Source organism: Schistocerca cancellata, chromosome 3, assembly GCF_023864275.1.
Source record: "Schistocerca cancellata isolate TAMUIC-IGC-003103 chromosome 3, iqSchCanc2.1, whole genome shotgun sequence".
In the NCBI taxonomy this organism is placed as follows: domain Eukaryota; kingdom Metazoa; phylum Arthropoda; class Insecta; order Orthoptera; family Acrididae; genus Schistocerca; species Schistocerca cancellata.
This window is the reverse complement of record NC_064628.1, coordinates 750,517,849-750,533,634: the sequence shown is the minus strand read 5'-3', so window position 1 is coordinate 750,533,634 and position 15,786 is coordinate 750,517,849. Positions and strand designations below refer to the sequence as shown.

Genomic DNA, 15,786 nt, shown 5'->3' with positions numbered 1-15,786 from the left:
GACAACTTTAGGTTACAATATCTCCGGATGTAATTAACATTTTACAATGCAACAAACGGCACTGATTACGTATTTGTTTATATGTTCAGATGTGCTAACAAAACTAACGGGGTTGCACTTAAAAAACGTAGGTTTGTGTTAAAAAACATACTTCCGTGCATTTTTTATGGTTTGTATTAATAAATTACACTAGCCCCTCTCCTCACGTTCGGTCTGTGGAATCGATTAGTCAGTATTTGATGTGGTTTACGAAATATATCCAGCGGTACTGTTAGGTGACTCATCCTGTATATGGATAAGCGCTGCTAGCGCCGTTCATGGTCAGGCAAAGTAGCAACTCAGTGACAGTAGTAATTTAAATTAACGTAGTGAGGTGGAAGTACGTTAAAAACAGGGTGTAAAATACATGATGGCGGGAACACGAGCCACGCACGACTCACTCTGCATTACAATTTATTGACATTACGTAACTGAGTAGTACATGGTTTGTTCTCTAGATATTTTTCGTTATTTTTTAAAGTAAAGAATAAGGTAGTGTTATAAGAGTTTTGATGTGTGTGTGTGTTTGGTTCGGGGCTGCGGCAGCTGTGGTGACGGTGCGGTGTGGTCGTGTTGCAGCCGTGTAAGACGGCGGCGGGCGCGCTCTCGGCCATGCACCAGGGCGCGTTCCTGGGCGCCAACTGGACGGTGCGGCGCAAGGCGTCGCAGGCGGCGTCGCGCCACCGCTCGCTGCACCAGTCGGTGGCCGCGTCGAGCGCGCGCTGGAACGTGCAGGTGGTGCGCGGCAAGGTCACCTCGCGCTGCCTCTGGAACGCCTGCAAGGCGCTCACCGTCGGGCTCGCCCTCCTGCTGCTCGGCACCACCATGGCCACCATCGGTCAGTACCGCCACCTCTTACCGCCTACCACGGTTTCCTAGATCGGTACGCGTGCGACAGCGCGCGTGCCTAGTATATCCCAATACGCCGTGTATACAGGGGACAGGCAAAATAATGTGATCACCTGTGGTACGCCCTGCTTAAGACCACAGGACAGAACAGGTACTTGTAATTGTGGAAAGGGGACAATGGGGCTGTCAGTTACACTCATACACATATAACTTTATTTAGTTGTCCAAACAATACAGCAACAATTTTTGAACTTAGTTATTGGCTGAATAGGCCACACTATCTTATGCCTTAAGGGCACAACCGCTTAAGTTTCAAAATTGAAAGCCATTAACTTAAAATTCAAAAAAGAATATTTAGAAGGCAGAAGGCCTCACGTAAGTAATTTCTGCAACTTGGCTGAAGGCCCAACAAAGCTAACACTCGAAAAGCAAACAAGTTTAATTTAAAGACGACTGAAGGCCCATGATTTAAGACTGCAGGTAAAATTAATTTAAAAAAACATAACACAAGGCGGAAGGCCTTATCTTCAATTGGGCTGAAGGCCCCACACTGTCTGTCACTTGAAAGACAAGAACTTTAGTTTGAAAACGCCAGAAGGCCTAAAGCTTTATCTTTAAACAATATTTTACACAGCCTGAAGGCCAAAACAATCTATGATTTAACGAGCACGGAATTTAAATTTTAAAGTGGCTGAAGGCCCACTATTGAAAAACACAACTACAACAAATTTTCCAAACGCAGAAGGCCCAAAGGGTTATCCAAAAAAATATTTTAAATGAGGCTGAAGGCCCAAACAATTCAAGACTTGACAAGTAAGGAACTTTCAATTTTAAAGCGGCTGAAGGCCCATTATTTAAAACCCATCCAAAAGCATACAAATTAAAACAATCGGCTATGAGCCATTAAAATACACAATCAAACACCAATAAGGAAAGGCAGTACAGCCAGCGGCGCTCAGAAGTTTTCGGGGGTCGGTCTGCACTTGAAATATTAACGTTCGTTTAGGGGAGACAGGTAGTCGGCCCAACTATATCCGATCCGCCGGCAACCCAACCAAGAGATAGTCAACGGACCCACCGACGAGACGACTTGCCTTCCACCCGACCAGAGCACAAGGAACTCCAAAGCCAAAACGTAAAAGGCGTAGCCGCCACAACCAAGTATGCATAAACTGTCAAAACTACACACACATGTTGGCAGCGACAACACGGTGAGGAAAGGACCCTGCCTCAATTTTACGTCAGCGGCCAGGGCAGGTAACCGGAACGCTGACGGCCACAAGGCAGAAAATTCCGCTGCTGCACTTGGACATCAAATAATCAAAATACAGCTAAACTCCACCGGCTGGTGGCCAAACCTTCGCCAACTCGAACACTCGCTGTTGCTCACGGGGAATAACCTCAACAGCCAACCATGAAAACCAACGACACAATGTGAACAGACTGGCTTCGGTAATTAAAGCACCACTCTACTTTGATGTCCTGGGTCGCTGAGTCACGAACCTCGTATCAGTCGGAACAGCTCCCACACACTCCGACACTGCATAGAGACCGCCAGTGGGTCCGGCCCACTGCGCCGCGCGGAAATTTCCTGGCTGATCCACACCAACCGACCGACTGCCACACATCAGCACGGAGACAGCACTAAAATAAATGAGCAGTCGACATCACAAGCTACACACTTGCACGAAGTACTAGACAATACTAACGGCAGCGACTGTGCAATAACAAGGACGAATCACGAGTCGGCACACGCAAGCAACCCATAAGCGATCGCCGGCGTACATACACGTCGTCCGACAAGACGATCGACCGACGACCAACCAAGGTGGTCTGCACTCGCTCGAGTGATACGTATCGGCAACCGTCGGGCGAGTCATGGCTGTCCGGACCTCACTGCAGCCGCGCCCCGACTGAACTTCTGCTGCGTCCTAAGACAAACACTGCCCATCCATAATGCCAATTCCCACAACTTCGACCCCTCTGCAGGTGTGCCCCAGGGCTCTGTCCTTTCCCCTCTCCCCTCTCCTCTACCTCCTGTACACGGCAGATATGCCCCAACCCCCCCCCCCCCTCCAGTACACCTCTTGCAATATGCTGATGACACCGCATTCCTCGCCCTCGCTCCTACCCTCCACCGGTCCCAACGCCTTCTCCAGAATCACCTTGACCTTTTTGCTGCATGGTGTAACCAGTGGCTCCTGAAACTCAACCCTTCCAAGACCCAGGCCATCATCGTAGGTCGTACCACTCGCTCCTTACGGCTCCTGGATTACTCCCTTACTGTCTGCGCCCGTCCTGTCCGCCTTACCCCCACCCTCACCTACCTTGGCCTCACCATTGACCGTCACCTCACATGGATCCCTCATCTCCGCTCCATCCAATCCAAAGCCCACAACCGCGTCCGACTCCTCAAACTCCTCTCTGGCCGAACATGGGGGTTGCACCCCTCTACCATCCTCCACACCTACAAATCCTTAATCCGTCCCATTCTATGTTATGCCAGTCCTGCCTGGATATCTGCCTCTCCCCCCCCCCCCCAAATTCTATAAGTCCCTCCAGATCCTTGAGCGTCATGCACTCCGCCTCGCCTTCCGTATACGCCTCCCGTCCCCCACGCGGATCCTCTATGATCTCATTCCTTTCTCCCATCTGCTCCTATTCCTCAAACATATCCGCATCCTCTACACCTGCCGCCGTCTTGAACCCCCTCACCCCCTGGTTGCTCTTCTCCTCTCCGATCCCCGCCCCCCTGCCACGTCTTCACCGTTGTGTCCCCCCTACCCTCCATCTCTACACCCTACATCTCCTTTCCCAAGGTCGCTTCCATCAACTCCCCCTCCCGGATGATGCCCTCTCCACCTCCATTTATCCCTCCTATCAACTCTGATCCTCACTCCCCCTCCTTTCCTCTGTCCTTTTCCCGGGCTCCCTCTCCCCCCCTTCCATCCTCTTTCTTCCCCACCTCCCCTCTCTTTGCCCCCTTCTCCCCCCCGAGTCCTTTTACATTTCCCTCCTCTGCCTCCTCTCATTCCCTCTCGCGTCTGCCCTTCTTCCCCTTTATTAGTCCTCTCCCTCCTTGGTTCCCCCCCCCTTTCGTTTTTTCCTTTCCTCCCTCCTTGTTTTTCCCCCTTCTCAGTCCCCCCCCCCCTCATCTGCCTTTGGATCGGGAGTGCCATATTTGTGCCGCCATTTTCGTGCAGTGTCTTACGGTGTGTTTTTCCAGGGAGTGTTCCGTGTTGTGTCTTTTGGGAAGTGTACCGAACAGCCATCATACTGTCGCTGGGTGTGATTTTTTATCTTTTGTGAACAGAAACCAGACTGTCGCCATGTTTTTTTAATTGTGTGTCTACTATGTTACTTGTCTGATTCTTGTGTATTTTATCAACATTGCCTACCCCTTTTGCTTTCTGTTTTAACTTTCCGCATTTTTAGGCCATTTTACACTTTAAATCACCATTTTATCGCCTGTTTTTCCTTGTTTCTTTCTTCTTCCTTTTTAAAAAAAAAAGTCTGTAGGCTGTAGAGCAGCGTAGTAAGCTGCTGCCAGCCCGCCCCCTTCGGGGGGAATTGAAAATCAATAAAGGAAAAAAAAACACTGCTAGGTCCGAACTGCACTGCTAGCGCCTCCCAACTCACTGGCAGATCCGAAGTAACCCACAACACACGACAACCGGGAAGTAATAGCAGTCAGCAAAGATAATACGCCAGGGCTTATACCGATAAACGCCGTTGCTGCCGCTCACGAACCGGCAAGGCGGCAACTCAGTGACACCAGTAATTGAAATTAACATAACGAGGTGGTAGTACAGTAAAGACAGGATGTCAATGCCCGTAATACAGCTGCGATTCCTCTTGGAATACTGGAATATAATGATTGTGTGGTCTCCAGTGGAATGTTATGCCATTCTTCCGTCAGAACCTCTTCCAACTCCTGTTGTGACGAGGGAGGCGGAAATCTGCTCCAAAGTCTGCGCTCCAATACCGTCCACAAGAGACCGACAATGTTCAAGTCCGGGGACTGTGCCAAGGAAGACGCTGCAGTTCAGCTGCATACTCCGCATACCACGATTGTACAGTCATTTCTGTTGGAATGAGTGCATTATCGTTCTGAAATCATGGTATTGTTGTTGGGGAACAACATTTGAATCGCTTGGTGCACCTGTTCACCTAAAATGTCCACGTAATCGTTGTCTCTAACACCGCGTTGGAGAGTAATGATGGTACCAACAGAATACCATGATATGGCAGCCCACACCACTGCATTTTCACCTCCATGCTTAACCTCTGGAATCAAGCAATCAGGACTGTACGCTTCTTTTGGCGTTCTCCAGACGTAAACCCAGCCCGATGTTGGAAATAAAGAAAACGTTGACTCGGTGGATCATATAACGTCCTTCCAGTGATCATCCGTCCAGGATTTATGTTTCTGGCACCATGTTTTACGTTTCTTTGCGTTGGTTGTCGTCGCTAATGGTTTCGGTATAGCAGCTCGTCCATGAATATTTGCTGTATGGAGTTCTCGGCGGACAGTGTCGATAGATACCTGGTGTCAAAGATGTCTATTCAGCTCTGCAGTCACCTTAGTCGCCGTATTTTTGTGTTGTTTTCGCACAATTCGTGTCAGCGTTGGACAATCTCTGTCATTTAGTTTTGATTTGCGCCCACTATTACGTTAACACGATGATGTCTTTCCATGTTTTGTGTAGGCTGTCATGACTGTTGAAGCAGTTGCTCTTCAAACATTCCATTAGTTGGCTGTCTTGGTTAATGGTGCTCCAATTAATCCGGCCCCCACAAATCCCATCTTTGGAACTCTGTTAGGTCTTTCATTGCACGTCGACCTCGGCCTCTGAATGCACATGCGAAGTGTGCACTGATGCTTAGACCGTATTCAACATGCACAATCCAGCGCGACATGTGCCTCACCTACGTTATTGAGCGTCAGACGCAACCATGCCATTACTACCACTATTCACATTGAGATTTTCACTCTGCAGCGGAGTGTGCGCTGATATGAAACTTCCAGGCAGATCAAAACTGTGTACCGGACCGAGACTCGAACTCGGGACCATTGCCATTCGCGGGCAAGTGCTCTACCAACTGAGTTACCCAAGCACGACTCACGCCTCGTCCTCACAGCTTTACTTCTGCCAGTACCTCGTCTCCTACCTTCCAAACTTTACAGAAGCTCTCCGGCGAACCCTGCAGAACTAGCACTCCTGAAATAAAGGATATTGCAGAGACATGGCTTAGCCACAGCCTGGGGGATCAGCACACACTCTGCTGCAGAGTGAAAATCTCATTCTGGAATCATCCCCCAGGCTGTGGCTAAGCCATGTCTCCACAATATCCTTTCTTTCAGGAGTGCTAGTTCTGCAGGTTCGCAAGAGAGCTTCTGTAAAGTTTGGAAGGTAGGAGACGAGGTACTGGCAGAAGTAAAGCTGTGAGGACGGAGTGTGAGTCGTACTTGGGTAGCTCAGTTGGTAGAGCACTTGCCCGCGAAAGGCAAAGGTCCCGAGTTCGAGACTCGGTCCGTCACACAGTTTTAATCTGCCAGGAAGTTTCACTATTCACATTGTTTTGCCTATTCCCTGTAGAAACGGAATTTTTCCGGTGCTCATTGCTCGGATTCTGTCGTTGGTAAAAAGATAACCCTTGGGCTAGGGACCTTTTGTTCACCCGATAGAAGGGTCGTCTTATGCCACTATTCTACAGTACAGGTCGGTTGGTTGATTTCGGTGCAAATGGTTCAAATGGCTCTGAGCACTATGGGACTTGACTGCTGAGGTTATCAGTCCCCTAGAACTTAGAACTACTCAAACCTAACTAACCTAAGGCCATCACATCCATGCCCGAGACAGGATTCGAACCTGCGACCGTAGCGGTCGCTCGATTCCAGACTGTAGCGGCTAGAACCGCTCGGCCACTCCGGCCGGCGGTTGATTTGGGGATATGGGACAGCGCGGTGATCGGTCTCATTGGGTTAAGGAAGGAAGTCGGCCGTGCCCTTTAGAAGGAACGATCCCGACATCTGCACGAATCGATTTATGGAAATCTCGGCAAACCTAAATTAGGATGGCCGGGTTACGAGTTTGAACCGTCGTCCTCCCGAATGCGAATCCAATGTGCTAAACGCTGCGCCACTTCGCTCCGTTACAGTACAGGTCCAAAGTATGAATTTTACACACTTCCTCTTGCTTAGGCAAATGGAGCAAATCGGTTCGTTCTTTCTTCATTTTATTTGATCTGCAGTGGGCTTGATGAGAGTGAAGGAGGCTCCGTTAGTTCATGGGCGGCTCCTCGGAAAACCCAAAAAAGCAATTTTTACTACATTTTCACAGTCATCAGTGGACCAAAACGTAGCTGAAAACTCCAAGATGGTTATGCACAGCAAATGGCTAAAAGTTTTATGTTATACTCCTAAGAACAAACATTAAAATTTTCTTGATACCTTTATCCGTTTCCAAGATACAGAGTTTCAAATTTACCCAAATTCTACAGGTAAAATCTGGTATGAGGCGATAGGTAAATAACAAATGACCGCAGCAAATTGCTAATATTTTTGTGGTAACTTCCTTTGGGACCAAACTGCTGAGGACATCGTTCCATGGGCTTACACACTACTTTATCTAACTTGAACTAACTTACACTAAGGACAAGACATACACCCATGCCCGAGGGAGGACTCGATCTACCCACGGGGGCAGCCGCACGAACCGTGGCAAGGCGCCTCAAACCGCATGGTTACCACGCGCTGCTGCTAACATTTAATGGTTTATTCTCTAGGCATTTATCTAAAAGAGCTGTGGCCCGTTTTCAAACCTCTTTATCCATTATCGAGACACACCCCGAGAACTTGTTTTTTTGCATACCAAAACCTAGTCACGGGTTGCGAGACGACTTCACAGTCGTAACATCGAAAAATTTCGTTATATCTTTATCCGTTTCCGGGATACACAGGTTTAAATTTACCCTACACATGGGAAAACCGAGCGGGGTGGCGCAGTGGTTAGACACTGGACTCGCATTCGGGAGGACGATGGTTCAATCCCGCGTCCGGCCATCCTGATTTAGGTTTTCCGTGATTTCCCTAAATCACTCCAGGCAAATGCCGGGATGGTTCCTCTGAAAGGGCACGGCCGACTTCCTTCCCAATCCTTCCCTAATCCGATGAGACCGATGACCACGCTGTCTGGTCTCCTTCCCCAAACCAACCAACCAACCAACACATGGGAAGTCCGGTGTGAAGCAAAAACGTATTTTATGAAGTGAAGTGTAGTAGCACGGAGAATCATGCAGTAAAGTGTTTCCGTTACCATCTGGGACCCCATGTTGCAGTACTGGAGCACACGTAAAATCTTTCGAAAGTAAAATCCGGTCTGAGGTGTAAAAGCCGTTTTGCGTGATTTCAGTTTCACATAAGTACACTATCTAAATTTTATTGACCAATACATTTCTTCTTATTTGAGATACATGAACTGTGGCAGGGAAAAGAATGAAACCGGCTGAAAAATGCTCCTATTGGAGCACAAAAAAATTCTAATGTGTTCATGTTTATTTAAAAGACTTTAACTGAGAAGTGGAGTACCAGCTGTCTCTTTCAACCTTCCTTAGTACTTTTAAAACTTTTCCCAAAAATTTTGGCGTGTAAACAAATTATGCTGAGAGAGAAGAAGGCATTGGTAGTGACGAGAATAAGAAAAAGTAATAATACTGGGCGATAGTAAACCGTAATTATGTTATAGAAAGAGTGAAGGAGACAATAGCTGTGTAAGAGAAAGACAAGGACATAGTGGCAGTGGAACATAACTAGTAGTGGCAGAACAGTGCCAGGGAAAGAATGAAGGAGCCAGTCGCAGTATGAGAGGAAGAACGAGAAAGAGGAAGTGGAAGTGGGTGACAGCCAGTGATGATAAGAGACAGAATATATGACAGTGACAGCTAGGAAGAGAGAGATAGTTACAGTGAGAAAAGACAGCAGCAGTAGGAAGAAAGGAATGAGATATTAGCAGTAAGTGAGAGCAACAGGGAGACAGTGCCAGTAAGAGAAGACTGTAGTGGTGGGACAGAATGGAGGGGACTGTGGCTGTGACAAAGAAGACAGTGACAGAGAGACACGAAGAGATCATGACAATGAGTTGGGCTGAATGAGTGAGTGATATAGGGTGACTAGGAATGGATGGGTATGAGCTACTTACAACGATGGAGTAGCGGATGTGAGCGAGTTACAGTTAAGGGAGCTTGAGGGCGTTTGAGGTGTTACAAACAAGTGCGAATACGTTCGCATGCCAACGATGCTGAGAAAGGTAAAATGTGGCAGCTGGCAACCCACTTTTCAGTCAGAGTCTTCGCATTTTTTGTGCTCCGACAGCAGCATTTTTCCGCTGGTTGGTTATACAGGGAGAGTCACCTAACGTTACCGCTGGATATATTTCGTAAACCACATCAAATACTGACGAACCGATTCCACAGACCGAACATGAGGAGAGGGGCTAGTGTAATTGTTTAACACAAACCATACAGAAATGCACGGAAGTATGTTTTTTAACACAAACCTACGTTTTTTTAAATGGAACCACGTTAGTTTTGTTAACACATCTGAACATATAAACAAATACGTAATCAGTGCCGTTTGTTGCATTGTAAAATGTTAATTACATCCGGAGATATTGTAACCTAAAGTTGACGCTTGAAACCTCCGACGTTCAGTTGCGTGGAGGACGTGGAGGACGCATAAATTGGCCAGCCCGTTCTCCTGATCGTACACCTCTGGACGTCTTTCTGTGGGGTACGTTAAAGGAGAATGTGTACCGTGATGTGCCTACAACTCCAGAGGATATGAAACAACGTATTGTGGCAGCCTGCGGCGACATTACACCAGATGTACTGCGGCGTGTACGACATTCATTACGCCAGAGACTGCATTTGTGTGCAGTAAGTGATGGCCACCACACTGAACATCTATTGGCCTGACATGTCGGGACACACTCTATTCCACTCCGTAATTGAAAACGGAAACCACGTGTGTACATGTACCTCACCCCTCATGGTAATGTACATGTGCGTTAGCGAAAAAGACCAATAACAAGGTGTTAGCATGTGGACGTAATGTGCTGTTCCAGTCTCTTCTGTACCTAAGGTCCATCACCGTTCCCTTTGGATCCCTACGTAATTTGGTGCTCTCCGATACACAAGATCGAACAGCGGAGGAGTGGTACTCAATCGTCAACTTTACGTTACAATATCTCCGGATGTAATTAACATTTTACAATGAAAAAAACCGCACTGATTACGTATTTGTTTATATGTTCAGATGTGCTAACAAAACTAACGGGGTTCCATTTAAAAAACGTAGGTTTGTGTTAAAAAACATACTTCCGTGCATTTTTTTATGGTTTGTATTAACCAATTACACTATCCCCTCTCCTCACGTTCGGTCTGTGGAATCGATTCGTCAGTATTTGATGTGGTTTACGAAATATGCCCAGCGGTAATGTTAGGTGACTCACCCTGTATATTCAACTTTAGCCTGTTCCAGCTTGCATGCCCATCAGTGGGCAACCGGGATCCCTCAGGCACAGGTAGACAGGGGTGGGCATAAAATGAAGCGCATCCAGTCAGGCAGCCGAGCCAGAGCGTATACGACACTTTGGCACCGGCCGAGCACTCACGGTCGGGATTGGCCGTGCGGGTAGTGCGTGTGGAGAAAGCTTGTTACATGGCCGCCGGGCGGGTAGCCTATACTAGCTGCAGGCGCAGCGAGCGACTGAGGGGTGCCCGGCAGTCTCCGCGCCCTAAGAGGCAAGGTTGGAACAGCCTACTTTAGATCATAACAACCTTCCACCTACGAATGTTACGACTGTGCCAAAAGTACTGGCCTCATTTTCACTGAGACTACAGTCTGAGTGGGGGTCACAGCTGGATCTTCACACATCAGAAAACAAAATTCTGTAAGTTGTATTGACATGGTGTCAACACTCCAAGTATTTTCCCCAGCGCAGTGAAAGAAGAGGTATCGGATCTTGATCAAGCATTGCTAGCAGAAATGCTACTAAACTTGAATCGGATACTAAAGCTTAGGCAGACTGTTAAGTTATGTAAACGAACTTTCACAATGAACATCGATTATTTTGTTTGCCACATTGTTGGTGAGCTAAATAACAAAACCATAGTTATCACAAAGCCACGAGCTCGCATCTATAAGCAATCTGTAGATCCACATACAAAATGATCCACACATTTCACCCCAGCAAGTAAAGCGACACAAGTCGAAAAACGGTATCTCTAGTTTTTGTCCCTATGTGTGAAGTGCCCCAACGTGCACGAAAAATATAATGGCATTCACTGCCAACAATACTTACCTGAAATTTAAAGGATGCTTATATTGTTTTATCCAACGGCCTTGCTGCAGTGGTAACACCGGTTCCCGTCAGGTGACCGAAGCTAAGCGCTGTCGGGCTGGAATAGCACTTGGATGGGTGACCATCCTGTCTGCCGAGCGCTGATGGCAAGCGGCTTGCACTCAGCCCTTGTGAGGCAAACTGAGGAGCTACTTGATTGAGAAGTAGCGGCTCTGGTCTCGTAAACTGACATACGGCAGAGAGAACGGTATACTGACCGCATGCCCCTCCATATCCGCATCCAGTGACGCCTGTGGGCTGAGGATGACACGGCGGCCGGTTGGTACCTTTGGGCCTTTATGGCCTGTTCGGGAAGAGTTTTATACTGTTTCAATGTAACTCTTATAAAATTAATTCTGTAAGTCGAGTTTTTCAAGTATTCCATTTTTTTTAGTTTTGTCACTGCTCTTACCAAGGTGCGATATAATAAAAATATACATTTCATGCTCAATGACGGATAAGTAACATTCCTGAAAGGTAATTGGTCAGTATTGCCCGCAGGCGCGCGGCAACACGTAACTTCACTGGCTACCGGCAAAGTTCACACTCCACGATTGCTTCCAGCGCAGTCCTCTTACTTGGGGCATTGTTTGAAACAACCCAGCAGTACCAAAAATGATTCAGACCGTTAACAACTTCTCTTGTTTTTCAAATTTTATAGCCCAGTTACATTTACAAGTACGTTATAATCAATACATTGATGAAAGACGTTTTACCCATACAAAATCTTATTTGACCACTTGTTTAACAAATAAATAGTGTTAAAGCTATAAGTTATGTCGTGCATGTTACACTCCAATACCCAATCAGAGCATAACATTGGTACACCTGTTCGACGCCAGCTAAATGATGGAGCCACCGAATTGTAGTGCCGTTTGCAAACCGACATGGGACAGCATTCCCTTAGCTGCCTATTCCAACATTTAAGCTGCTTTGAATGACAGTGTAGTAATCATGGCTGCAAGAGCCAGATATTTTACATTTTACGCCTCCTCTGTCTTCTGTTTCTAGTTTGTAAGCTTTCTGACAAATATTAAAAAACAGCTGTTATTCTAGTGTTCAGTCGTTTCAAGAGTGAAAAGTTTATCTCATATCAACTCACACAATGCCATGTTGCTTAGAAAATAAACGGAAACTCTGATTTAAACACGTAGTAAGTCCATTACTGTGTAATTGTTAAAACAGGTAAATCTAAATAACAGGATTCTACCAAATGTTTGTCGCATTTTCTGTGAGAAAGAGGAGATTATTTGGAATGAAGCCGCTACGAAACTTCATACGTATTAAAATCCCTTGATTGTAAGAAAATAAATCTACAGAACCTTTAGTGTAAAAACGAGTAGGTGAGTCAAGTGAAAATACGATGTGATAACAGTAAAACCCAAGATTATCGAGAGTGGAGTATAGTGAGTTTACAGATTCTTTAAATTTTCTTTACATTTATTACTTAAAATTTTTTTTAAATTTTCTAGATCGCAAATAACATACAATCTTAAAAGCAGATAACCAGTTTCAGTTGTTCAAACAACCATCTTCAAATCAATCATGCCAAAGTTGTAAGGTAACATTTTTTCACGTAAATACTTTCCACAAACTTCGTTCGTAAGAGTGTGTCTTTTGTACCTCATGAAATTCCGATAATTTCTCTCAGTACAGAAATGGAATATAATCTAAGCAAAATGTTTTAATTTGTACATACCATTCAACAGCCAAGATCGCAATGAATATTTTTTTTTATTTAAGGCAACCAGTTTCAACACACTATGCTGTCATCTTCAGGTCTTAAAATCTTTTGTAGTAAAACATGTTCATTTTATGCTAACCTCACGGACAAGATGTTATGTGGGCAAAAATTGCACATTATGAAATTTTTGTCATCGATAAACACTGACATCTTGTGAGTGAGGTCAGTATAAAATAAACATGTTTTACAATTAAATATTTTAACACCTGAAGATCACAGCATAGTCTGTTGAAACCGGTTGTCTTAAATTAAAAAAAATGCAATCTTGGATGTTGAATGATTTTTAAAAATCAAACAGATCGCCCTTCAGTTCTTCAATCAAAATGTTTTAAATTGTATAGCTAAAGGAGAAGCAGTAGTTAAAATGGGTTTTATTTCGTTTTTCATGCCGGAAAAGAGACGATCTATGACAGACGAGGGTATTGTCATCTGTTGGGATTAAGGAGGACTCGAAGAGAGAACATGAGCTGTCAACGAGAGTGACATCAGTGAACGAGTGAGAAAACCTAAACAGCACCATTGAGTTTTTTTAAGTGAGCGGCATAAATCTAATTATAAAGACGATAATTATTCTTTGTTACGACAATGTATAATTAATTATTCTTAAGAACGTTCCTGCTTATTGGGTGGAGAAAGTAAATGTGCTATCTCGCTCTCGAATAATAATGAAAATGATCTGTGGGATTACGGACACGGAAACGGGTTTCGTTGTGAGATTTTAAAGAGAAAAGAGCATTGAGCACTGAGGAAATTTTCCAGAGTGTGTAAATAATAAATATATGGTAATTAATTGGAATGTTAAAATACAATGCAAGTAAACATTTCGCACTTCTCATTAATTTAATTGAAAACTGTTTCTTTCTTCTAAACATTGAATAACAACGTTTTAGTTTAAAAAATCAGTACAAGGGAGTTTTGCTGGTGACATATGTGAGTTATTGTGAATCAGACCTCTATTGTAATCACATGGGGCTGATTAGGATAATTGGACCACTTTTTTTCTTCAGTAGAAAATTTGTATGTTTTTCAACTTTGACTTCTGGCAGCATGTTTGTTTAGATTGTCATATGAAATTAAGTACAATATATTATTGAGGCACTGCCACTTAAAATACAAGAGATACGACAACAGGAAAATATACAGGAGTGGTCCATCTCACCCATAGTGTACTGGAAGAGGCAGGCCATGTAAACAGGCTATACATGAGGACAATATTCAATTAAAATTACATCTTTTTATTTGGAATATGCTGTAATGAATACGGAATCATGCTACTAAATATTTTACATCAAAACAAATTGATTCAGTTTATAAAAAAAAATCTTGATTCAACATTCGCTTTTCTAATGAATTGTTGCCTTTGTTCCGGTATTATCCCGTCTTTCTCCCACCAGAGCAGTAATACATACCACCAAATGTTAAAAAACATTGAAGTGACAGGAAACACTCTAAATTCAATTGTCTTTTTTATTAGTTTCGTAATATATTTCACCACACCCAACATATTCATCTTCATCCCATTCATCAAAATTACTTCATAGTCTTCTGCAATATCTTCAGTGTTATAACTTTCTGCATATGATGCAGAAAATGAGCTACATACAGCAATTTTTTTTAGCTTTTTTGGTCTTTTTCTCTCTTCGCTAGTATATTCCTTTGGTGATATTCTTTGTCTTTTGCTGTTTCCTTTGTTGTGGTATCCCTCTTCCCCTTTACAGTTTCAATATTTTTAGCAGAGTTTAACATTGTGGATACAGTTCCTGCCTTCTTTTTAAAATTCATTGTTTTAACAATCGAAGGAACAGGTGACGTTTCATCCAAAAATTTTGTCTATGTTGGCTTAGGAGTAGTCAGTTTTCAAGTGGTAATCTCAGAACCTTTAGGTCTTGTAGGAGTGAAGTCCGAATGACAAAGTTATGACAACGAAGGAATTCGACTTGTGCAGATAGTTCTGCTCTTCTGATGTTCTTGGGATCATTAGGTCTTTTAATGAGCTTTGGAGTGGTTGGTTGATCTGTTTGTGAGATTCTGCTCCTCGATTTGTTGGTACAGTCGTACTTTCCTACAAATGAGGAAAGTCCGAAAGAACAGATGCCATCTTCATATTGTTTAAGGCTAACCGGTTGATGACCTTCTACAGTGCGGATACACACGATTTGCCTGAACTGTTACGGGACTGGGTGGATTGTCTGCCGCGAGTAATGGGTATAATGGCAGGGGCACTACGAATGTAGTGTGTGGACTATAAGTTGAGAATGTGGGTCTCACAGGGAGCGTGCCGGCGATAAATCCCTGCTGTCGCACTCTCCTCTGTGCCCTCGGTGGCTCAGATGGATAGAGCGTCTGCCATGTAAGCAGGAGATCCCGGGTTCGAGTCCTGGTCGGGGGACACATTTTCAACTGTCCCCGTTGATGTATATCAACGCCCGTCAGCGGCTAATGGTATTGATTTAATTGTAATTTCATTGTAGAAAAGGAGAACCACAATAAATGATTTACGAGGTGCATTCAAGTTCTAAGGCCTCCGATTTTTTTCTAATTAACTACTCACCCAAAATCGATGAAACTGGCGTTACTTCTCGACGTAATCGCCCTGCAGACGTACACATTTTTCACAACACTGACGCCATGATTCCATGGCAGCGGCGAAGGCCTCTTTAGGAGTCTGTTTTGATCGCTGAGGCAATAGCAGCACGGCTGGTGAATGTGCGGCCACGGAGAGTGTCTTTTATTGTTGGAAAAAGCCAAAAG

General features: G+C 44.8%; 1 protein-coding gene and 1 non-coding gene across 2 annotated transcripts in view; both read left to right on the top strand.

The window, feature by feature from the left end:
• Positions 1-651: 651 nt before the first annotated feature.
• The window catches only part of LOC126176550 (uncharacterized), a 954,985-nt gene continuing 939,850 nt past the window's right edge, over positions 652-15,786 (top strand). Inside the window, exon 1 of the mRNA XM_049923708.1 lies at positions 652-877. Coding sequence (XP_049779665.1) covers positions 652-877 — 226 coding nt within the window. The remainder of the gene's footprint in view (positions 878-15,786) is intronic.
• Positions 15,351-15,424, top strand: Trnat-ugu (transfer RNA threonine (anticodon UGU)). Its single transcript has one exon. It is a non-coding gene; the product is annotated as a tRNA-Thr (tRNA).